The 26,123-nt window shown below is 38.4% G+C and overlaps 1 protein-coding gene across 1 annotated transcript in view; it reads right to left on the bottom strand.

Annotated features, from left to right (window-relative positions):
- Positions 1-988: 988 nt before the first annotated feature.
- LOC139710989 (uncharacterized) overlaps positions 989-26,123 on the bottom strand; it is a 48,960-nt gene continuing 23,825 nt past the window's right edge. Inside the window, exons 16-33 of the mRNA XM_071622904.1 lie at positions 25,798-25,963; positions 24,904-25,112; positions 23,754-23,914; positions 22,080-22,202; positions 15,966-16,017; positions 14,715-14,970; positions 13,866-14,018; positions 12,062-12,289; positions 10,584-10,715; positions 9,441-9,656; positions 8,355-8,486; positions 7,825-7,889; positions 6,496-6,589; positions 5,401-5,429; positions 4,666-4,802; positions 3,491-3,647; positions 2,459-2,813; positions 989-1,156 (exon numbers count right to left, since the gene is read on the bottom strand). Coding sequence (XP_071479005.1) covers positions 989-1,156; positions 2,459-2,813; positions 3,491-3,647; positions 4,666-4,802; positions 5,401-5,429; positions 6,496-6,589; positions 7,825-7,889; positions 8,355-8,486; positions 9,441-9,656; positions 10,584-10,715; positions 12,062-12,289; positions 13,866-14,018; positions 14,715-14,970; positions 15,966-16,017; positions 22,080-22,202; positions 23,754-23,914; positions 24,904-25,112; positions 25,798-25,963 — 2,833 coding nt within the window. The remainder of the gene's footprint in view (positions 1,157-2,458; positions 2,814-3,490; positions 3,648-4,665; positions 4,803-5,400; positions 5,430-6,495; positions 6,590-7,824; positions 7,890-8,354; positions 8,487-9,440; positions 9,657-10,583; positions 10,716-12,061; positions 12,290-13,865; positions 14,019-14,714; positions 14,971-15,965; positions 16,018-22,079; positions 22,203-23,753; positions 23,915-24,903; positions 25,113-25,797; positions 25,964-26,123) is intronic.

Below are 26,123 nucleotides of genomic sequence, written 5' to 3'. Positions count from 1 at the left end.
AGTACATTTTCAGACATATCTTCCTCACTATTTTTACAATGAGAAAGAAAATGTCTGCTGAATTTCTCTTATTTCTAGTTCAGACCACTGCACAGCGTTACTGTCACTAATACCTGAGAAAAACAGCATTTACTTTCTGGAGTTCAGAGCACATTGGAATCATGAATCACATGCTCAGATACCACTGGTGTAGGGTTCACCATTTCAAGCTTTACTGATATCTCTTCTTTGTTGAGAATTCCCCAGGTCTGCCAATATTCACACATCTGCATAACGTAGATACTTGTGAGTTAGCAGCATCTCAAAAGGGAATGAAAATTCTCAGATCAGAAAGGCCTATATATGTGACTGCATCACAAAACCAACAAAAAGTCGCACTTCAGATTTTACGTGAGGACTCCAACTGCGTGAAATGGTCAATTTAGTCAATCATGAGTTTTTCGTATTTTCTGAAAGAGCAGTTCTTCTTCTACATCATCCTAAATTTGGGATAAAACGAATGGGAATTTGTGTAGCTTAATCTGATAATTCATTCATTGTTTGTTGCTGAGGAGTTTGACATAACCTGTTTATGCCCCTTTTATCACACAGAGCACAGCTTGGTTAGATTAAGCACTGACATAGACCCTATACTTCAGAGCCTCTTTTCTCAGTACACACTTTTCCAGAGTGTGTGCTTTCTTTTCTAATATATAGATATGTTAGGAGAGTCCACATCAATTGAGTTGTAAATCATTTTAAAGCTTAAAGTCTACTCTTTAGAATCTTCCCTTAATCAAAAATACCTATCTGGCGACTTGGTTTTGTGATGCAAGGTTATTCTTTTGTCAGGATGAAAAGAAATAAAAGGTGATTTTTTCTTTTCCATGGAGACTTGTTGTAGCTTTAGGGAAACTTGGCAGCTTTGTTACCCAACATGCTTAGTGCATGGAGTCTACTACCTGTAAGAATGGTCTAAGATACTGAAAATATGGCACACTGACAGTACTCACTTTGACCTAGAAGAGCCCCCTGTCGATCCCAGGGACTTCTCAAACTTCTTGCTGGACGGAAGGACGAACCTCGCCTGCTTCTTTGCCCCATCTCCGCTGGCGGTCGGTCCCGGACTCGTGTCCCGCTTCACCGCTGGCTTCTTCATGTCCTTTATTGTCTTATCCTAAAAATAGAGATAAAGGGAGTTTTACCATTATGAGGTCTTGAAAGTAATGTAAAAATAAAAAGAATCTGAAAAAAAAAAAAAAATCTTCCATATGATTGCAAACTTTTGAGTTTTACAAGGACTGGTTGTTACATGTGCCCACATGACTTCACAACCAGATCCTGAAAATGGGAAAACTGTAAACATCAAATTGAACACACATTCATGTACTCTAAACCAGGAGATACTGTACTATAAAACAAGGTTTGTGGAGCCCTTTTTGCTTTTTAACCAATAATTTGTTTGTGATGACAGGGTGATATGCATGCAATTTGGATGATGGATTACAGACAAAGAAATTAAGTTTGCACTCCTGTGCCCTCAAGCATTTCTGTTTGGAATTCAACAGATGTGTGCATGATTGAGGTGAAAGACATTGTGATCATTTCAGATACTAATAGTCAAATGCACCTTCTTTAAATGGGGAAAAAAAAGGAAGAATTTATTTGTGATAAAACACAAAATGTATTCATTTCTTGCCTGAAGGTCTTGCCTGCTAGTCTCCTATCACCATACATTATCCATAATTAGTCTTTGTTCAAGCACATCAAGAATGAGTGTTAGTGTTTACTAATGCCGATTGGGGGGGGGGGGGGAGACAAAAACAAGAGACTCACAGCCATAGTGCTCACTCGAGAATCGCACTCTGCCTCAAGAGTTTACATGAGGGAAACTATTTTAAAAATCTTGAGATTCTTAACTGCTACCATGTGACTCAGGAGAGCTAAACTAAAAGAGCAGATGTCTAGGGGTGCGTTTGGGTGCTGTAAAGTGAACCAAATCAAACTGAATCAAAGCATGCCGTGCTGAACTGTGTCAGATTTGATTTGGAGCATTTGAGCGCTCTATTTGGAGAAAGCATACCCTAAATGAATTATGTTTAGAGGGGGTCATGCATTTTGTAGCAAGAGGGTCATTCACCTGGTGTGCTTAAACTACTTACAGTTGTCACGAACAAAGAAAATGAACTCTTTGCATTATGATGTACATGCATAATATGTGCATTCTTCACATGCTAACTTTTGGTACACTTTTGGTACACTTCTGGAGTACATTGTAAAGTGGTCCACTTTTGGCTCAGTACAGTACAGTACTGCACACTTTAGGAGCGTTTGAGCACTCCTCTGGCGCAAGAACGGTAGGGTTCAGTTCGCTTTAGGAGAGCGCTCAAACACACCCTGGTGCTCATAGAGTCTTTGATCTCTTTGATACAGGTAGTCTGTATTACGAATCCCTTCTTGTAAAGTACTGTTGACTCACTTGAGATGAACGAAGGGCCTGCAGCCGGGCCTCCATGTTGTTCAGTGAGGTCCTCCTGTTCTCATCATAGCCGGCCCCCTGGGCCAGGTCCTTAATGCTGGTCCTACGCTGGTCCATGGGTACGGGCGAGAGGCGGTTCTTGTCTCCCCCGGACGGCTGGGGGCTGGGCTTCACCGACAGCCTCTTCAGGGCTGCAGCCAGCTGCTGGGGCGTGGCCGAGCGGCCGGAGCCTGGCTTTGGAGATGGGGTGGTAGAACCAGCCGGGGATGCACGGCTAGATGCCCTGCTGGACGACTGGGCTCGGTCGGCAAGGGCGGAGGTGGTGGTGCGCTTGACGGGCGAAATTTTTTGTTGGCTGTGTATATTGGGAAAAGGGGGCATAGAATATCTTTTATGTAACCAAATACTAGTAAGACATTCCAGAACTGCAAACAAATGTTTTTGTCTGAATGCCTATTTAGAACTCAAAGGGGTTACAACCAAGTATGATATCATTAAACTACTGGGGTGGGGGGGGGGGGGGGGGGGGATGATGTACTTATGTTATTTTTCCATAAGATATCAACAGAGACAACTTGTAATGCATATGTGCCACCAAGGTTTACAACTCACCTTGCCCTAACGCTAGATTTGAAAATAGGAGTACCAACTCAGTATTTAAATCTCTTATTTTATTTGTTTTTGTTATGTTTTGCTTGCATTTCCTTTTTCTTTTTTTGTTTTTTGATCTGAGATAATCCTACATACCTGTGCTGTGAAGGTAACACAGAATTTCTGTTGCATTCTCGTCTCAGTTTTGTGTCCACATTATCACAATTGTAACTTGCTTATTCAGCCACTAGGGTGTCGATGAAAATAATGATGGTAACGAGAAAGATAAAGATTACAAGGCTGATGACAATGTTGAATGACAATGAAAATAATGCTACTGCTGATGATAATGAGAAGTGAATCCACAATCACGTTGACTAACATGCTGATGACGAATGATAATAAAGCTACAGTGACAGCACAGATAATCAAGTACGATACCTTTCTCTGAGATCCTTCTCCTTGACATTGAGGAGGGCCTCGAGACGAGCCACCTCCTTCTGCAACTCCTCATTATCCTCCTCAAGGTTCTCCTTCTCAGTGAGCACCTCCTGGTACTGGGTCTCCAGGCGACCACACTTACTACACTTGGATTTCTCTGCAGAGGGCATCAGTTTGTCATGATTACGTCGTGATAATAACAAGGACATCAATTTTAACCATAAGCATGAAAATTATGACAGCAATTATGTCATTAACAATACAACTACTACTGATAAAAATAATTACCATTACATCATTATTGCTAATGTTACTATCATAATTGTTATAATCATAATTACTCCTATTACTCATACTGTCATTACCATTGCTATTGCCATTATTACCCATTCTGACATAGTGCCTTTATTCCTTATCATTGTGCCAATCCAATTTACTGTGGATTTAAATGGCTTAGACAAAAATGGAATTAAGTTAGGTTTTTTTATCTTTTTCTCTCCTTGTTTTTACTTGTAAAAAGAGACACAATTTCTCAAACTTCAGCATCTAAAATCCTTGTCTATAAACATTGTTTTTATCATGATTTAAAAAGAATATAATATATAAATTCTGACAATGATCTCTTTCTGTCATTCTTATTGTACAATATACTCTGCTGTCTTTGCAACTGATTAACAAATTGCCCTACAGTGACGTAAATTAGCACTGAATTGATCATGAATTTGAATAATTATGCAGTACCCGCTGCATGCTATAAGGATTAGAATCAACAGTTGCTGTCGGGCGGAAGCTCTGTGGTTGAGTGGAGATGATGCCTGTCCAGAGATCAGGAGGTCGGAGGTTCAAATCCTGCTTGAGTATGTATGCCCATGATTTCTTTTTTATCATGGCTAGTACTAAAACACTGATCAATTCAGTGCTTATTTACGTTGATGTAGGTCAATTTGTCAATCAGTTGCAATGAAAATATCTCGACGGAGGAATTTCATGAATTTGAATACTCTGCTGTCACTGTAAGGAAATGCTTCACAACAACACAGAAAGACTGTGCTGTACTGAGGTGTCATTTGTATGATGTATCTGAATCTAATACAGCACTTCATAACATCCTAGGGTCTCAAATGTCCTCTACCGTAGCTTTCTATCTATAATGACCACTGTGTCCTCATACTGACCTTCTCTCAGAGTGTCCATGTCCTTGATGATGTTTTCCTTGCTCTCCTCCAATCTCTTGTTCCTGTTCTGGAGGTTGTTCACCAGCCGGTTCAGGTTACCTATCTCTTCCTGTTGACCTTTCACCTTATCTTCCATTCTGGTGGAAGACATCAGTGTAGGTGAAATGGAGAGGTACAATGTAGGTAGGTAAATTGGCAGATAGGGAAAGTGGGGAGAGAATAAGGGATGAGGAGGGGAAAAGGGGGTAGGGGAGGGGCAGAGGAGGCCCGGGGAGAGTATTGGGCATTTTGTAGCAGTAGCAACATGGAAGTTATTTTCAATAAATCTTGCTTTTGTAAGAGTCTATATATTACATATAATCCATATTGCTGTGCAAAGGATGAATGATTTGTAGCTTGCTAGAAAAGAATATTTTCTACTGAACGGGTGAGACAATGGAAACTTTCTACAGACCACGGAAAAAAAAAATTGACTTTGCAATATAGCTTGATAAGCAAAGGGCTATGACAAGAGATTCAGAGAGAGAGAGAGAGAGAGAGTTTAAAGATGCAACAAGTGCCGTGTGAACCATTTTCTTCTCAATAACATGAACATGTTGATTGTCGCATCAATATCCCAGCACAGTGTATGCTGATTCACCATGGTAATACTCATGCAGGTGTTTGTTTGTTTGTTTGTTTTTTCAAGTGAAAAAGATAAAATGTACCACCTGCTGAAAGCTTAACATTACCTACCTCTTCACTTTTAGGCTGCCGTCTTCTGCCTGGAAATAGATGAGAACAAAAACAACAACATAATGTAAAGCAAACTATAAGTATTGTACAGATACCGTACATAACATTCATTAACACATGCACTTACTGTAGTTTCTACCATATCTGACATTTTCATGAAAGTTTCCTACGGTCACATTTGACAAATAACATAGCAGCCACAACCCTACAAGATACCTACCTTGAGATCACGATATCAAATAATACAACACATGCTTTCATTTACAGAGGGAAAAGGAGTGCCGGCCAGCAAAAGATTGTTTAGAATGCTTCTTTCACACAAAGTACAGTGTACGTATTGTGCATTTACATATCACAGTTTTATGATGCTCAAGTGACATTAATACCCTTAATAAAGAGGGGTGGAATTATCTGTAACAGCGAGGTGACCTACTGAATATATTTATCATCAGCAGCATTGAGTTATACATATGACCTTTGGTGTTGTCAAAGTAACACACTAAGGGTGCGTTTATAAGATATTTCTTCTGGCCAGAAACAGTGTTTTGAAACACTGTTTCTGGCCAAACAGTGATTCTAGCTTGAAAAAAATTCTTATAAACGCTCGCCGTGATTTGAAACAGTGTTTTGAAACACTGTTTGTAAACGCACAAAATAGTGCGTTTACAAACAGTGTTTCTGTAGAATCAGTGTTTCAAAAATCTTATAAACGCAACCTCGATCGCAAACACTGTTTATGTGACGTCACAATGCCTTGCGCGCACCCTGTTAGACCTTTTGCCGAGGAAAAACTGCGCAGAGTGAGTTACGCAATGGCACAGTCTGAGCGAGAGCCCCAACACGCTCGGAGAAAAAATCTTATAAACGCTCTCAACTGAAGAAACTGTGATTTGAAACAGTGTTTCAAAACAGTATTTCAAAACAGTGATTCTAGGCCCGCAAAATCTTATAAACGCACCCTAAGTTTCATATACTGAGCAAACTAAGGAAATAAAGAAACATGAAATACTGGATGAGTGCGAGGGGGCAAATCAATGTTAAGAAACTAGTCGGTGAAATGAAACTACAGAAAGTTAAAGCCGAGACTCAGCATACCTTTCCTTCCATGGCCTTGGCCATATCCTGCATGAGAGTCAACTCATTCTTGTGGTAGTCCAGCTTCTTTTTCATATCACGAAGCTCCTCATCTCTGCAGAAACAACATTACCGCGTAACATGGCAATAGTAAAAGGGTCAGTGTTATAGCCAGAATGACCCTGGTTGCTAGACAGCCACTACCTGCTATTCAAACAGTACTTGGTGAGCTATCTCCTAAAATTTTGGTCTCTGAAACAAATTGCTGTTAGGGCAGCAAAACCTCATATCTCAAAAATGTCAAATGTTCAGGAGAGCAAGAAAACATGGCAGCCAACGCACTTAAACAATTGGAATTGACATTCATTTGACATGCTGCGGTGATTTCATTTTGGGGATAAGACAGCTAGGATTTGGACAGGAAATCTCTCTACTGATTATATGTAAATAAATCCAAAAAGTGATTTCACCATAATCTGAGATACATTGTATAAGGCCTTGTCACCCCTACAATGAAGTGTTGTCTAAACAGATTTTCAAGTACATCAGTTGTACCTGTATTTTGGTGAAATATGAATGAATGCACTGAAACCCCAAAATGATTACACTCGTGCTGCGAGTAGTGAATATTTCAAATAACTTAACTTGCCTCTGACGTATACTCAAAACACATTTGGAAAGGAGAGACAACATACTTCTGGCCAATTTTGAAACAGACAAACAAATACTGGTAGATTAATGTAAACAAATATTTTGTTGCCTTGCTGACAAACCAGTGGTCAAACTGTCTTGGGCAGGAGGCAGGATTTGAATGCTTAACATGAGATCTAGAATGAAGGTTCATCCACCCCAATTTATGCCATGTGATGATAGCTTAAAGACGGTAATGTGGCAACTGAATGTGAAATCAACTACTTTCCAGAAATTGATAAGAAAACACAAAAGATAACTACTAGAGACAATGACAAATTAATCATTAAAAATTGGCAAAAAAAGGAGTGAGCAAGAATTTCAAAAGGAAATTCAAATGCAGCTGCAATGAAAAAAGTACGGTGAAGATTGTTGTAGTGTGATATGGAAGAAATCATAACGACAAAATCATAACGACAACATCAAAATTTTGCTGTAGATATAATTACTGTATGTGGACCACTTTGGAAATCAGCCTTGAGCTGAAAGGGCTATCCACCCTATGAATGGAAAGGAATAAATAAATAAAATAAATACCAATGACAGGGTATGATTGTCTGTGGTTTGTTGCTGTTATTGTTTTCTGCTTTCTCCTTGTGCTTCCATGAGACACTTACCTAAATGTTGTAACACAAGAGGAGTGACATGCTGTTTACTTACTTGTTGTCAAATCTGGATTCCAGTTCCCGCTTGAGGTCAAGCTTCTCTTTCATCAGTTCGTCGTACTGGAAAGTCAAACAAAGTTTGCAGTCAGAACAATCCTCATTCGCAATTTAGATATGCACATAAAAAGTGCTGATAATCATTCTACAAAGAAAAGAGTTTGATATAGCATCAAACCTGCAAACTTTTAAATAAGAGAATGAAATATTTCTCATTGCAGTGAAGCAGTTAATCTACATTTTGACACAATGAGCAAGGCCATGCTAAAAGTTTGGGAAAGAAATTCACACAAATTTCATGACATGTAAAGGCAGTTCTGAAAGACATCACATACACAGAAAACCTAAGTCATTCTTGAATTCCCACAATCTGCTGAATCAAATTTATTGACACTGAAATGATCAAATCATTGTTAAAACAACTGACATGGTTTTGCTTAAACTTCTTCTACATTTAGTCAACACTTCACCACTTTATCTAAAACTCATCCTGTTCCAGCTGAAAGATTGAAGACCTGGTCAACATACCTTGGCGTTGGAATCCCTGAGCAACGAGTCCTGGTCCCTGATCTGGGCCTCCTTTATCTTGATGGTCCCATTGACCCTGGCCAACTCCCCTCGTACACTCATCAGCTCCTGCTCCACCTCGTCCATTGCTTGCTGGAGATGTCAAAAGTCAAAGGTCAAAGGTTAGAGGTCAGGAGTGATTAGAATGCGAACTTTGCTAAGAGAAATTTGATACATTTGCACACCTTCTACGATTTACATACCAACAGCTCAAATGGAGACAAAGCAAGGTTTGCAAAGCACATTGAATACCATATCTACACTTATACATTAGAGCAACTATTTGGTCATCTTCACAATAATGACATTTAGCATTTCTCTTTCATACTTCCTGATGTCCCATACACTTCATCACATGGTATCTAATATCATGTCTTGAATTTCAACACTAAGTTTGCATCAACACCTTTGGCTTCAAGAAATCTTATATTTCTCTAAATTCCTTACACATATTCTAGTCAGTCTTGCTGGTTTCATTGCATACTATGTGATACAAACAGAAAGAATCCAACATTGTGCTTGAAGCTGTCAGTTTCCTTGTCTGTGAGATACTTTCTGCTTCACATCAGTAGAAATAATTTTTAGCAAGCAAAATTGGGGTCTTACAGTTTGTAATACTTTGGTCACAAACCATGCCTTTTTTGTGTGTGTTTATGTGTGGTTAAGCTCTCTACCAGTAGCTTGCGGTAAAAGCTGTTATTCTAACATAGAAATATTTTCACAAATGAGGAAGTCACCGACATTTTCACAAGATATTGTTTTGCGATTTGAAACACGTTATCTTAAATGCACTAATTCCTGTCCGTTTACAATATTTTCATTTCAAATTTGTAAAATTTAAACCCTTGCAAAAATAACAGCTTTTACAGTTATCATGCCTACCAACATCATGCAAATCACAGGGAAGAAAAACAAATGCTCAACAAACACATATGAATGGGTGTAGGAGACTATTTATCTTGACCCTTTGCACATCTTTTCATTCATTAAAGACTGTTTTTTCTGCATGAAGGCTAATGTGTGTCACTGAAATCAGGGGAAACGAACCTTAAGTTTGGGATTCTTGACTTTCTCGTCTTCCAGCTCTGCCGTCATGGAGCGGATCAATTTGTCCTTCCTGTCGATCTCTCGTCTCATTTCCTGCTCCTGCCTGTTGAGGGCGCCTTCCAGTTCCCCGACGGACATGTCCTTGTCCTCCTTCAGCCGTGAGTATTCCCTGTTCGTGTCCGACAGCATCTGCTTCAGGGATTCCACGTCCGTCTCCTAAAGAAAGAAACGTATCTCCAGTGAATGAGATTCAAACTATTGGTGATGGATCCTACTCTTGGACCTGCTGTTATTATTAAAGCTTTTCTTGTCTTTGTTGACCTTAGTTTTGTATGGGGCGCCAAGTGTCGCATCGCCTTTTTCGTTACGAAATCAGTCATTTCGTCGACGACATGACCATTTCGTCAACAAAATGTTGTCATTTCATTACGAAATGATTATTTCCTCCACGAAATTACTGATTTCATAACGAAATAGGTCATGCAACACTTGGCATCCCATACAAAACTACGGTCTTTGTCCATGGTTTATGGACAAAGATTGTACCACCTTCGTGAATTCGAGTCTTTGAGCTCTATGGATGAGCTCCAGGGAGCAGTGAAAACTATCCGCCAGTAACCTCCATGATAAAGCTTCTACTTATAAGAGCTAAAACAGATCACTGGTAACGCAAGAATGCTATTCATTCATCCCCATATGTTGCTTTGTATTGGCATCACTTGTGATTGGCATAGGGCATGAATGGTGGAATATTGGACCGATACAAGTTATCACATAGAGGTTAATCGATATTTGGCCAGACTGAACATTGTTCTTTGTCCAAGTCATATTACATATAAGCATGCAAAATAATGAAAGACTTCAAGATGTCCTCAAAATAGTACGATTAAAGGGAACTGTGAGGGAACAGACCGATGAATAGATGGAGGGACTAGCAGGCAACAGAGAAGGAACCAATTTAATTTTTACTAATGCTTACATCATAACTAATATGGCAAAAGTATAACTCTGAGTCATTATTTGGAAGTGCAGCACATTGAGGATGCTTTTGAATAAAAATCTAATACTCTCACTAAACTTGGGGCCATCGAGTTTACATTTCCAAAGAAACAGTCAAAGGAGAGGGGAAAAAAATGTACCCACCTGAGTGTTTCTGAGCTGTCTCAGTTCTTCACTCTTTCTCTCCACTTCATCCTTCAGTCTGCCGATCTCTCCTTCCTGTTTCTCCACGATGCTGGTCAAGTGTTCAACTGTTCTCCCAGCTTCTCCTCGAATCTTAGATGAGAGAAAGAAGGAAAACATTACTCAATCCTCCAAAATACACATTTGGCCATCTTTTCCTGCACATATTCGACTGGTATGACATACATTCATTTTGACTGGAATCACCTAATGAAAAGTATTCTTTTCTTCTTCCTGTTCTATTCAACAACAAAAAAAAAACCAGGATTAGCCTCAGTAAGTTTGGTGATCATTCTAAGTTTGGTCAAGAATGAGCCAACATGGATCTACATGAAATGAAAATGATGAAACATGAAAAAGCAAAAGATCAATGTGATATGGCAGAAAGATGCTATATAAGAAGCAAAGTAATTTTCATTCAATGTCACAAATGAGAGATTTCAATTGGTGATGATAAAATATCTTGGCAGCATACAAACTCACACATTAATACAAGCTCTTCCTGCTACACAGTGCACCTCTCTCCTCAGGAATTATCTCTCTCTCTCTCTTTGTCTATCTATCTACCTATCTATCTATCTATCTATCTATCTATCTATCTATCTACCTACCTACCTACCTATCTAGTACCTACCTTTCTATCCTTCTATCTATCTATCTATCTATCTATCTATCTATACATGTACATAGAAAGAGGGAGAGATAGATAGATAGATCAATCATAGACAGACAGACAGATATTTATATTATATTGGAAGGCTATGAATGGGATACCAGGGAATATTGCACGAGTTAGGGCCAATATTGCACGAATCGAAGATGAGTGCAATATTGACCCTAACGAGTGCAATATTCCCTGGTATTCCATGAATCAAGGCCATCCAATATAATTATTATCATCTATACATTCAAGCAGAACAAGCATAAAACGCACAAAATTAGCCGGCTTCTATACTCGTCTTGGAAGTTGACTCGGCAGTCACATCCCAGCGCTGAAAAGGGGAAACCCCTAAAACTGCGTATCAAACAAACAACTGGCAAGATGTTTGCGCGCTTGTGAATTGTAACAAAATGATGCGCACTAGTAGCAAGCGTTTGCGCATTCAGCAAGCGCTTGCGCATTTAATGAGACAGAATTGAATATGGTGTGATCTTGAACGGCAAGTAACAACGGTAGCCTATGAGGAATTAATACGTTGGCCTATGCGTTTCGTTCAATATGCTCTGATATTGAACGGTAAAAATTGAGCGGACTACAATACGCGTTTTTAATGCGCCGCTAAAACGTCCTATATAGATGATAATAGATAATAGATTAGATCTATCTAGTATTCTTCCATCTACCCATCTCGCTATCTTTCTCTCTCCTCAGTAATCTGTGTATCTCTCCCTCAATCTCTCAATCGTTCAATCTCTGGCTCAGTTCTTGGTCCACAAACCTGGTCCAGCTCCAGCTCCTGCTTGGTCTTGCCCTGGACCAGCTGCCTCATCTCGTCGTCCTTCCGGGTCAGCTCCTGCCGGAGCTCCGAGGACTCGTTCTCCTTCTTCAGGATCTGGAGCTGCATCTCCTTCACCTGCCTCGTGGCCTCCTCCTGCATCCCGTCGATCTCCGACGATTGCCGCAGCTGGAACTTGCGCAGCTCGAGCTCCTTGTCGTGGAGTTGCTCCTGGGATTAAAAAAAATGAGGAGGAATCATGAAATTTTGTTAAGCTTAATACTGTAAAAGTGGACAGTTTTGTGCATTTCGCCCAACCAGAAACTAGCGCGAAAATAAAAGCAAACGTTTGCTATATGTGACGCTATTTAACGATTTGATTACAAGGAATGAAAAACAAACAAAATTTATCTTATCCAGCCGAGCATGCAAAGTCACTCGCACAAAAATGTCCTCTCTTACAGTATCTCATTGCAGGGGGTTATTCCACAGAGCTTCAAACTGGCAAACAGCCCATTGGTGTTTATAACATTACTTGTAATGAACACTTATTGTTTGCTTGAGTGCACTTGTCACTGAGTGGCAGCAGAGATACAAATCTTTCATACCAATATCGAAGCAAAGCTGCAATTGCCTTTCACGTCAAATTTTACGACTAATGGGTGAGGCAATTACTGTATACACCATATATTTCACCAAGTTTTTATCTTTCATAATTTCCCGAATCGGGTACTATTCACAAATTTAAAGGACAAGTTCACCTTCATAAACATAAGGATTGAGAGAATGCAACAATATTAGTAGAACACATCAGTGAAAGTTTGAGGAAAATTGGACAATCGATGCAAAAGTTATGATTTTTAAAAATTTTTGTGTTGGAACCGCTGGATGAGGAGACTACTACAGCTTGTGAGTCATATGCGTACAACAGTACAAAGAAAATGTAAAGAAAATTCAACATATTTTCACTTTTTTTGCATAATAAAAGGGCACTTGACTTGCCTCTTTCTGAAGGCAGGGGGAATAATATTACCCATAACATTTGTCGGTAACGAGTCAGGGGAATGTGTACTTTTTTCAAAAGATGAAATTTTGTGAAATTCTCTTTATATTTTCCTTATATTGTTGTACGCATGTGACATCTAAGTTATTCACACACTGCAGTAGACTTCTCATCCAGCGGTTACTGCACAAAAACTTCAAAAATTCATAACTTTTGAACGGATTGTCCGATTTTCCTCAAACTTTCAATGATGTGTTCTACTAATATTGCTGCATTCTCTCAATCCTTATGTTTATGAAGGTGAACTTGTCCTTTAACAACATACAAAAAAAAAAATTCACACTGATCCCGACATGAATGAAACTTGCATGTACATTTCTCTGTTCCTAATTGTACTCCATAATCACGACTTTAACCGCTCGCAAAATTGTTGGAAGTCCCGATTTGCAAAAAATTAGACTTGCTAGATATATGCCATAAAAAGTACACTATTTTGAATAGAACATTTTAGAACATTCATTCTCCAATGTGATCCCATCAGTGTCAATCTGCATGGCTTTCATTGATGTGCACATACTTCAATATTACAAATATTTCTAGTCAGACTGCACTGACATTCAGTGATAAAAGCGTTCCCTCAAGATTACCTTCATCAGGGTGGAATGATTTTGTATGTGTGCGTGAACATAAGTCACCTTTTGGTGGGTGTGATGCATTTACACATCTCAAAGATTTTACATGTTTTCCAGTGACTCTCTATCACATCAATCAGCGTGGCTTTGAGTGACACAAACACAGACGTACCTCAAGATTCCTGACATCATTTTCGAGCTTCTTGACATTCTTCCTAGTGGAGCTGAGCTCGTCCTGGAGAATGGCCATTTCTCCGTGCTTCTCCTGCATCAGCCGTGGCTTCTCATCTCTCAGTTGCTCCAGCAACATTCGCTGCTCTTCAATCTGCCACAAAAGAGACGATCATGATACCTGTATTGATTCTTGGAGCGATGCCTCGTGTTCGTCAAAAGGTTATGTTTGGTTTCTTTCCCATTCCTAGGCAGCTGATTTAATGAGGCATTACCAATAATATCTGTCGGGGTGTTTTGAATGTTTCAATTAGCCTGCCATTATTTTTGGCAAATCCTTCAAGACATGGTTCTCATTTTGACTACGACTTTCTAATGTCAGATGGCTCAGTGGATTAGCACATCTGGATCAGACACACAGAGTCCTGGGTTCTTGTCTTAGAGGAATAAGTTGAGCGGCAAATGCCTTCCCTTCTGAAATGAGTAAATCACTCTGTCCCACAAGTCAGAGATTAAAAGGTTTTGTATGTGGGAGAGCCATCTCCAGTGCTCTACAAATGTCCAATTTCCCTTCTCCAAAAGGATACAAAACTTAGGAATGAGGAATGAATGTTCATGAATGGATGACTTTGAAGAATATCATCCACTGGACACAAAAAACGATATGAGCAAATTGAACACTTTTTTTTTTTTTTGGACTCACTGATAAAACTTCAGAAAGTTTGTGCTGAAAGTTCAGTTGGAGATGTAGGAAGTCTTGCAAAAGGTGAACAACTTCAACTACATTTTAAATGTGAAATGATTGTGACATAAAGTCTAAGATGCATCACATTATATCCTCTGGTCTCACCTTGATTTCTAGAACCATCTTCTCCTGCTCCAGTCTCCGCCGCGCCTCACTGTGTTCGTCCCTCTCCCGCATCAGCTGCTCGGCCTCCCGCGCCTTCTCCGCCATCTTGTTGTCCAGGGTGAAGTTGGCCGTCTCCAGGGCGACGTTCTTGGTGGCCACCTCCGTCTGGAGCTGCTTGATGGCTTGTTTGTGGTCCTCCAGCTGGGCTCGCAGCAAGGTCTCGATCTCAAGGTCAGCGATGTAGCGATTCCTTTCCCTGAACAAGAACATTACCATTGTTTATTCACAATGCCCTTAAAGTTATGGTACAGTTTTGGTTTAGATGGGGCTGCATTTCCAACTTTTTTTGTGTGTGTATTTGTGAAATAATGAGAAATCTCTTATGAAATATGAAAAAACATTTAATTCTTAAAAGGAATTCACAATTTATGTGATGACAATTACCCCTGAAATGGCTGAGATATTAAAAAAAAAGCGATTCTAATAAAATGCGAGAGGCCACAACTTTTATCAAGGATCTCTTTGGTTTTCCTTGTTTTTGGATATCTAACTCATTTCAAAACTGATTTTCATCAAATAAACTTTCAATTTCCCATAAAAATTCTATGCTCTTTATCATTTTATAGAGTGGCTTCTAAATATCTTGCAAAAAGTTAAAAGCTTTTTTAATAATCCTCATCTAAACCTATACTACACCATCCCTTTAAACACCACTCTTTTTCACAAAGCAAACTTCTTATTACAAACAGATTACCCCAATACCCCCTCCCCCACAACAAACAAAAAATAGCTGAGGTAAATGATTCCCAAGACTCTGAATTCTCATTTTATTTTTTATTCAAGTTCATTTACACCAGTCCAAAAATCACAAAATCATGCCTTGCTTCCAGCCACTAACTTGGTTCTCACCTAGCTCAATCCAGCGCTATTTTAAAGCAAGAGAATCAATTAAATTTTGCCTCAACTTTAGACAGCAATTACAAGAAACCATATACAGTGGACTCCCGTTATAATCAAGTCCTCGGGACCAGCAATTTTCTTTTGTTGTATCAAAATTTCGTTACAGTCGAACAAATAAACAATAAAAAACATAGAGCTGATAATTTTGTGACCTGGATTTTTATTCCATTGTTACCGGAATTTCGTTATAATATGTGTTTGTTATAAAGGGAGTGCACTGTACTCTACAACATGAATGAAAATAAGTCCCTCTCAAGACACAATCTTCTGGATCTGGCTCATGTAGCTTACCTCTCCTTGGTGAGATTTCCTTGTAACTCACTGAGCTCACTCTCCACTTGGCCTGTGTGAAGAAAACAATGAAATTTGTTAACAATATCCCCTCAATCTGTCAAAATCATTGCACAGAAACTACAGATTCTGATTGGTTGACTATGTACATCTGCTCATGTGCACTAGTGTGTAATATGACCAAGATGTCATAGAAATATCTGAGATGATATTTGGCATATACATGTATTATAGTGAGAGTTTTAGAGTTGTTTGTGTTTAGTATTAATCTGTTGAAACACTCAATATATGATCCATTTCTTGTTATGCGTCAATGGTAAGAGAGGTAATAGAGGTTTAAATATATCTGATGGATACCTGAGGTGTATTGCACATGGATAGAAATGGAGCTGCATACATATTGGATCATAATTATGTCTCATCTGTGATGTTTTCAATGCACACATATTGATCAATCAATCTATGGCATTGTAGTCCTGAATGACACTTTGCCATGTAATGACTAGGCATTTACATGTGAAGTGTCCCAAATGTCGTTTTTTACAGGTTAACACCATGTCTTACTCTAAGAGCTACAACTACAACTCAAACAGTTTGTTTGTAGTTACAGTGTGGTAAGTATTTTGATTTTGAATGTAAAGTATAGCCTATTTTCCTCTGAAGATCAGGATGTATCCCCTACAAATATTTCACTCTGTCAACTCCACTGGCAATTATACTGCACGAGATATAAATGTCAAAGCAGTGTTCCAGTGAGGGATAACTTCTGATGCATTATGCTACACATTACAGATTTTTTTTCTTCAAATAACTAAACTATTTGGAAAGTCATAGCAAAGCTTAAAAGAAAACAATCAAACAAGGCAAACCTCACACCATAAAGAAGAGTGAATCTTGAAAAAGGAAGAAGCAGATGTAATATTTTGGAATATGTGTGCTGATAAAAGTAAGATTTTTTTCTACTCTTGCTCAAATTTGAAGATGAAGCTTTCTGCAATGCTTTAGAAAGACATTAAAATTGTGCATCTGCTTGTCTGAAGCACAGTGGTCTATATAAAGAAGGCAGACCCATGTAGCAGAAATACAATGAAACATGAGAAATGATAAGAGAAAAAGATTTAGTGGACAAAAAGAAAAAAAATAAATAAGAAAGTAAAGATAAATAGAGATAGAATGATAGATAAATGGATAGACAGTGATAGATAGATGGATAGATAGATAGAGTCATAAATAGGTATATACACGTGTAGATGGACAGATGGGAAGACGGATTGACAGAAATATAGATAGATAGATAGATAGATAGATAGATAGATTGATAGATAGATAGATATAAATAGGTATATAGATAGATAAACAGACATAGGCAGACAGATAGATAGGTAAATAGATAGATGTACAGACAGATAGGAACATAAGATAGACATATAGGTAGATAAGATAGATAGATAGACAGATAGATAGACAGATAGATAGACAGATAGATAGACAGACAGATAGATAGATGGATAGATAGATAGATAGATAGATAGATAGATAGATAGAAATAGGCATATAGATAGATAAACAGATAGATAGGCAGACAGATAGATAGGTAGATAGATAGATAGATAGACAGATAGAGATAGAAATAGGTATATAGATAGATATACAGACAGATATTTGAAGGCAGATAAGATAGATAGATAGACAGATAGATAGATAGATAGATAGATAGATAGATAGATAGATAGATAGATAGGTAGGTAAGATACATATGAGAGAGGGGTGGGGGAGAGAGAAAGAGACAAACAGAGACAGAGACAGAAACTACAGTCCATAATTGTTTTTCTTCACCACAGGTAAAGATGAGTCTTCATATTTTGCTGGAGCATGGGTAGCTACTGAGAAAAACCCTTTGCAACAAGCACTGGAAAAAAAAAAATCAAAATTCCAAGCACCCTTTTGGCATACTTCATGGATATAAGAAAGTCACTTTTTTGATAGGTAAATAAAGGATCTGCCACAAAAGTGAAAACTCCCAGAACAGAAGAATAAAGGAAAACGACAGGGCAAATATAGCATGGCAGTTGTAGGGATTCAACAAGGAGAGCACAAACTTGCAAAAGAAATTTATGAGGGAATGCCTCCACATTCGTTGATTTTCTTTTCCTAGAAATATACACCAATACCACAGATGTCAATTGCAAAATTCTGAGCCCAGGACCTCAGGCTAAGAAAGATCTGTCTCAGACTAACTAGCTTGGTGTGAGAGCAGAAGCCTCCAGGTAAAAACTTAATCTGCTTTTCATGACATTTATGACAGGGAAGTCAGAGGTATATGATGTTAATCATAGTTCACTTTATTATCTTCATATGCCTTGCAGATGTACATTTTAGCATTAATCAAGTTGCCACTTTTAATATTCAGGAAATGTCACAACTGGGGCAAATATGCACACGAACTATAGTGTCTACATTCACACAATGTGCAGAGAGTCAAAAAAATTCGTAACAACGTACTTAATTATGTTATCAATGCACAGCTTATTCAGAATTGCACTATGTACACACTGTACACTTTGAAGTACTGTCATACATCATGAATGCATGATGGGAAACCAATTTCAGAACTCAGTCACTATGTCCACAAAGGTCCCTAAGTCTTACCATATGAAAAGCAGTCAGCTTTCATACATTAAGCATGAAATCCTTTTGACAAGTGTCATTTATCATCAAGATGAAAGAAGTTATAAGATATTGTCAAAAATGGTTCCAAAGGCTATATCATATCCCATGGGGCAGTGGGGTGGGCAAGTTAGAAGCAATGCTACACTGTATGCAGGAAAATCCCACTTTCCCCTTGCTTTCCTTAATCCACCTGTTACCTGGATGTTAGTTAAAGTTAACCTCACTGTGCATAATGCAGTGCTACTGCATCAATGTGGTCTGTAAAATGTGGCTTTTATTTCCTACAAGAAGGGTACAACGACAATCTGCATTTCAGCTGGACAGGTTTGCTAAATGTGTGCCATGCACTACACGCACTAAAAACTCAGCTTGGCAATGTGGCACACAAGTATATTGCAGAGTGTGACAAGTAATGCATACACACAATTCCATCAAAAATATGTACACACAATCACATGGCATATGACATTCTATCACCATGCCCTTTTACTGCTAAACTGGCAGCGTTAGTGTACAGCAATGCAGCATTTGAGTTGGTGCAACTAGTGATGGCTAGAATGAGTGTACACAGGCACTTACTTGGTGGGTATACTTGTATGTGGTCTGTTTCCATAATGAGGCAGATATGGAAAATATATCATGTACATTTATGTGTCTATACATAAATACGGATGGAAATTGTGCACTTATTTAATGAAGGTGATGATCCCTGTTATTTGGGTGCATATACGGTAGATAAATCAGTGTATATCATGTGCTTGAACATACGAAAATATCTAAAATATTCATTGGATACATGTAATTCAAATTAACATGATTGTCATATGAATAATGAACATCTATGCATGAAGTACAGGTACCGGGATCATGACATAAATAGTGCAAAACATGAAAGTGAAAGTAATTCTTACAAACAAGCAAAACTAAGGTATCTTTTGAATTCCATATCAGATACAGAAACTGTTAAACAGATATTTGTGTTTCTTAAAGGCCACATCACCCTAGAGCACGTCCAGCCAACAAATGCCAAATGAATTCAAAAATTTGAAGATATAATGTACATTCACCTCTGTTGCTACAACTAGAATAGTTCGTAACATGTTTGATGTTCTTTGTATTAATTAGCTATTCCTAGAGATCCACAGAGATAGGCTGGAGCCGATAGTTTACTTTGATTGTCCAAAATGAAAAATTGGCTCCAGCGCCAAATAAAAAGAATGTCAAACATGTCACACACTATTCTAGTATCAACAATGGATGCAAACATATCTCCAAACTTTTGAATTCATTGGGCATTCTTTAGCTTGATATGCTCTAGTGTGATGCAGCCTTAAAATTACTTTATCAGAACAACAATATGTTGGCCATACTACCCATGAAAATGCAAAACACACATTACCCTGAATGTAACTTTCTATAGAGCTACAACATTTTTACTGCATTCATCTGAACGCTCATTTAACTGTCCTTTGCAACATAACACCTACAAGGTTGTAGCTTCAAAGTAGATACTGCTTCAGAAAATTCTTACTTACCTACGTTAGCAATAAAACCTAATCAAATTTATGGCAATTCTGGCCTACTTTTAAATTCTTTGAAACATGTAAAAGCATAACAATCACCACACACAAAATATCAAAATACCATGTTAAGGAAAACAAACTGTTAGCACTACAACACCAACAACAAAGCAAACATTAAGCATCAACCATGTACCTTGAAGATTATACAAATCATAAGCATTTGATGCACTTCAGTGGATCTTCCTCAAGAGCAATTTCACTTGGAATCTTTTTCTTTTTTCCTTTTCAGATATGAATCACATTCAGTGTTACGTCTGTCTTTGTGATAAGATTTGATATCACTATGATTATATTTAACAAAGTACATTTCTGTAAGAAGGTATATGTTATCAGTTAAATGCATGCAGATATTGTTGCTGTCTTCCTACAAGAGAACATTAATTTTTTTATAGGTAAATGTAAAACACTCTGTGACATTTTAATTCAAGGTGATAGATAACTACACTTATGATTCACAGCTAATCATGCATATAATGACGCAGAATTATGAACATATATATGATAAAAATATTTACAAAGTGCATGCAAGGCTCATGCTTGTGGGAAGCTAATTGAGGTACCAATCCCTTTTTGAAATATGCCACATCTAGCAGTGGATTTTGTTACTGCAAAAGCAATCTGACTGTGCCTCCTCTTTACTGTAAATATCACAAATTAAGATGCAAAATGGGATGGCACTGTCTATGAATTAACTGTTCAGAACTCATAGTACTATATGGATTACGGCCAAAAACAACAACAGCAACAACAACAACAAAACAAACTCTGATCCAATTTCTATTACATTTATAGAGTAGTAGTTAGTATAATTACAACAGCAAAACAACAATAAAGCCATGTTAAGCATCATGCAACAAAAAGACTGGGCATCTTTTTTTTCTTCTCCATTATGGCATTCTTTCGTCATTTTACTTTGGGCAATTGCCTCTTTTCTTTTCTACAAATTGTAGGATATTTCTCCTGGCATTTTGACAGACTCATTCATTTCTCAAAGAGCCTATCACTTCTATTCTGATTATCTATTTTGCTGTGTATCAATGGAATTTTAAGTGTCCATAGATTGGGGCTTTTATATATCCTTTCAAATAATACTTTTGAGAACTAATCAAAACTGACAAAGATGCAGAAACTTTGAAATTCATAAGATATTCAACAGTGAAGTGGGGATAGCTCCTAAAATCTAGGCATGTGTCACTCAAAACTTGACATCCATGGTTACAGTGAAAAACAAACTTTAGCAATCGAACACATTCTGATGTTAAGTAGCACAAGTATTTACAGTAAGACAGAGAAAATTAGGACTTCTATTAAGATAACTAATGCTTTCTTGACAAAATAAAACACAGTTGATATCAAATATATGAGATATGTTGTCTATTACATGATTTTTTAAAAACGGTCTACTTGTACATGTTACATATTGTGGAAAGTTGTGTTGATAGTGCAGGAGAACTACACTCTTTAACCACTTGATGGAGGTGCATGTGAACAATATGCTTTTCATATATCGTCGCCGGGGTGACAAGACCTTCTATCTCAAATTTTGGTGAAAATGACTTTTTTGGATTAATGGTCAAATAATCAGTTAGGTGATATCCTGTCCAAATCCTAGCTGTCTTACCCCAAAAATGAAGCCACCATAGCATGTCAAAAGAGAGGCTACCCCATTTGATATCATAGTGCTTCAGCTGCCACATTTTTTTTGCTTTTCTGAACATTTGACATTTTGTAGATACGAGGTCTTGTCGCCCTAGCGATGATATGTAAATGGGGTTAATAGGAACCAACCACCGATTAACCAGCCACCCATCACCGCAAGCCACCCAAGTTTAGGAGGAGAAGTGAAATCGGAGGGTCTTACGCAAGCGGTCCTCGGCTCTCTTCTTGCCGTTCTCCGCCAGCACACTCTGACCCTTGAGAACATCCACCTGTCTCTCCAGAGAGTCATTGTCCTGACGCAGCTTTCTCAGCTCATTGATCTCCTCTGTGAGGAAGAGAGAAAAGAGGCAGAGTCACATGTCTGACATTACAAGGCGGTTTAAAAGAAACCCAAACTCAGAGAGAAATGTGGATTGAGTGAAAGCAGCAACATTAGTAGAACACATCAGTGAAAGTTTGAGGAAAATCGGACAATTGATGCAAAAGTTATGAATTTTTAAAGTTTTGGTGTTGGAACTGCTGGATGAGGAGACTACTAGAGGTTATGATGCTATGTGTGGACAACAAGATGAAGAAAATATAAAGGGAATTCCACAAAAATTCAATTTTCATGAAAATTACACATTCCATCACCTTGATACTGACATATGTTAAGGGTAGCAATGGTTCCCTGCTTTCTGAAAGCGGTAAGCTAAGTGCTCTTTCAATATGCTAGAAAAGTGAATTTTTTGTGGAATTTTCTTATACTTTCTTTATCTTGTTGTCCACACATACGTCATAAGCTCTAGTACTGTAGTCTCCTCATCCAGCGATTCCAACACCAAAACTTTAAAATTTCATAACTTTTGCATCAATTGTCCGATTTACCTCACATTTTCACTGATGTGTTCTACTTAAGTTACTGCTTTCACTCAATCCACATGATTGCTCTTGGGGTTTGGGTTCCCTTCAAGTGTGTTTGTGCTTGTATGTGTCCTAGTATTCATCTGGGCACATGTGTGTATGCTAGTAGCTTTCTGAGCATGCTCCATTGCTGTACATTCAAATGGATTGTTTGTGTGTACTTGTGTAATGCGTAATTGTCTAGAGTGAGGCAAGATGAGCGCACAGCGGCATACATGTTGCACAGCTATATTGATTTTCATGCATGGAAATGTCAAACCAAATTCTGTCTTTTCTTGTGTGTGAATTGGTGGAAAATATACGATCAAGCAATTGCGCAGTGCAAAATTTTAGAACCCTTGAATATGTTTTGAGCCGCTCAGCATGAAAATTTAATCACACACGAATTATGACATTTACAGTATTTCATAGCTGCATTGGTCATAATGTGTGTCATCTACACAATCAGAGTCTATTCTTGGCAAAGTATTCCAACACAGACCATGTCTGTCAGCTCTGTCCTACAACAATAAATCCTTTGTTGATATATAGATTAATCTCTGCTCATGTTTACCAGCTTTGTTCTTTTCCTTTACTCAAATTGCTGCCAACTTTCTTAACTTTCTATTCAATGCTCACAGTCATGGATCAGAGCATGCTGACTATACCTGCATTGTATCTCCTTCATCAGAATCTGACCATTAAAACAGAGCAATAAAGCAGATAACTTGTCTCCCTCCATAGACTGATTTCATCCCGAGGAGTACTGTAAAAGAGGAAATTTTCATGATGTTGGAAAGTTTCGCACATTTCGTGCAACGAGAAGCTAGCGCAAAAATAAAAGCACGCAAATATTTTTGCGTGTCATCTGTATATTCAGTAGTTGATGGCTTGATTACCCGGAATTAAAAACATGTGAAACTCTTCTTACCCAGCCAAGCACGAAAAATAAGTCACACGAAAATATCCACTTTTACAGTATCTGCTAGCTCACCTCGTCTGTCCAGGTTGCTAAGTGACAGCTTGAGACCCGACGCATCCACGGTCCTCGCCAGGTGGTCCTGCAGAAACTTCTGATGTCTGTTCTCCAGCTCTGCATACTCGGCCTTCAAAATCTCATAGTCCGCCTCCAGCTTAATCTTGTCCTTCTCTATGCTGTGGTACACACACAATGATGAAAAGGGTACGGGGTGAACAGAGAGACACTCATATCATTATTTGTGCTGGTGATATACACACCAGGATGAGAGCACGAGGGGGTGGGAGGGAGTTAGGAGGGGCAGAAACAAACTGGGTCAACTCATTTAAGTAATAGACCACAACTCGAGGACAGAGAAAGGTGAACAAATTGCAAGCTCTCAAACATATTTTTTCCTATTTGTGATAAATGAAGATCTAATTGTACACACTATCATAAGGAATCAATATGACACACACTTGCAGTTAACATGGTAAACACAAGCATTTAATAATCATCCATGGAAAACATCAATGTATGTGTGGACATGTTCTTTTTCTTGGGGGTGACATTCTATGCAATTAGATGCATTCTACTGTATACATTCTTATATCATGAGAGTAGATTTTCTTTTTTTCATTTTGCATGATATGAAACTACACTGTGAAAATAAAAGCTTGTGAACATTTTTGCCTCTCATAAGTCATAATAATCCATTTCTTTGATTATGTTACGCTAAAAACATGCAAAATTCATACCTGGCTGATAGTGAATAATTACTCAGATAATACTGTATACGCCATATATTTCGCGAGTCTAAATTTTCGTGAATCAGGAATTCCCGACGATTTCGCGAGTGGTTAAATTCGCGAGCATGGAGTCCTGTACTGAACTGAGAAATGTACACGCGTACATTGTACGTAACATTCACATCGGGGTCAGAGTCAATATTTTCGCAAATAGCACCCGACTCGCAAAATTTGCAAAATATTTGGCGTGTAACAGTAACTGCAACTGTATTTTGATCAAACGTGCTGATCCTCATAAAGCATTGTCTCACTGAATGCTAACATGCTATAACTCAACATCTTTGCACATAGGCCCACACACACATGCATAAATACAAATATCCCCTCAAATACGTCTGTGAGTGCTAAGTAGATTTGATATCCACAAAGATACTCACGTGTCGTAGTTAAACTTTGGCACCCATTCCTCTTTGGGCGTTCTGATGCGAAGCTCTGCGTTTTCCCTATCAAGCCTGCTGACCTTCTCACTGAGCATGTTATTGAGGTCACCTATGGATCTGACCTGTTCCTCCAGTTCACGACCTCTGACCTCTGCATCGTCGGCCATCCTAGCACGCATAGTGAGTTGAGCTGAGTTCTCCTCAAGCTAGGAATGGTCAAGAAATAGGAAAACAAAGTTCACAACACAAGGTGACTATAGTGAATCTACAATGTTCACTGTATGCCATGCACACATCTGTCCTTTCTCACTCTAACATAACATGTAATTTCAAAATTTTGTCTTCAACTTTTGAAATGACATTGTGATTTGGTGCACATCAAGCACATGATTATCCACATAAAAATACCATCCAGGGTTCTCACCTCTTCAACACATTAAATCATAAATCAGAACTCAATGCTGGTACTAATGACAACATTAACATCATCTTCATGGAATATATCATAATGACACAATCATATTTCAAAGGTGACACCTTCTGCCAAGTCAATACGCATGACCAGTTAACCCGTTGATCAGCCAACTATAGCAAATCGTTGCTGGGGCGACAAGACCTCGTATCTACAAAATGTCAAATATTCAGAAGAGCCAAAAAACATGGCGGCCAAAGCACTGTGGCGAATGGGATAGCCTTTCCTTTGACCTTCATTTTTGGAGTAAGACAGATGGGATTTGGACAGGACATCACTTAACCCATTATTTGACCATTAATCCAAAAAATTCATTTTCACCAAAATTGCAGATACAAGGTCTTGTCACCCCAGTGATGAAATACATTATTCAGCTTTTCATACAGATGATTTGATGCTGATAAGGAAACCAATTTCACCTTGGAGATCTTTTCCTGGAGGAGTTTGTTCATCTCCTTGAGGTTCTTGATGTGCTCCTCATGGTCCACTCTGCTCTCAAAGGCTACGGGCGTGGCCCTGGCGGACCGGTATCCTCCTGGAGTCCTCTCGCGAGCCAGCTCCTCCTTCAGCTCTGCTATCTTGTCTCTGAGGAGAAGAAAGAGGCATGTGTGGAGAAACTTCAGAATCAAAGTGGATCACGATAATTCCATTAAAAAAAAAAAAAAAATCTGTAGCATGCAAGAAAAATTAGGGAATTATGACACAGTCCACTTTACACAGAAATACTGATTACCATTAACCAGTG

The sequence above is a fragment of the Diadema antillarum genome, unplaced genomic scaffold (genome assembly GCF_040938485.1).
Source record: "Diadema antillarum isolate AM-2024a unplaced genomic scaffold, OU_Dant_1.0 seq00001597_RagTag, whole genome shotgun sequence".
Classification (NCBI taxonomy): domain Eukaryota; kingdom Metazoa; phylum Echinodermata; class Echinoidea; order Diadematoida; family Diadematidae; genus Diadema; species Diadema antillarum.
The sequence above is the reverse complement of the archived record's forward strand: the minus strand, read 5'-3'. Positions and strand labels throughout refer to the sequence as shown.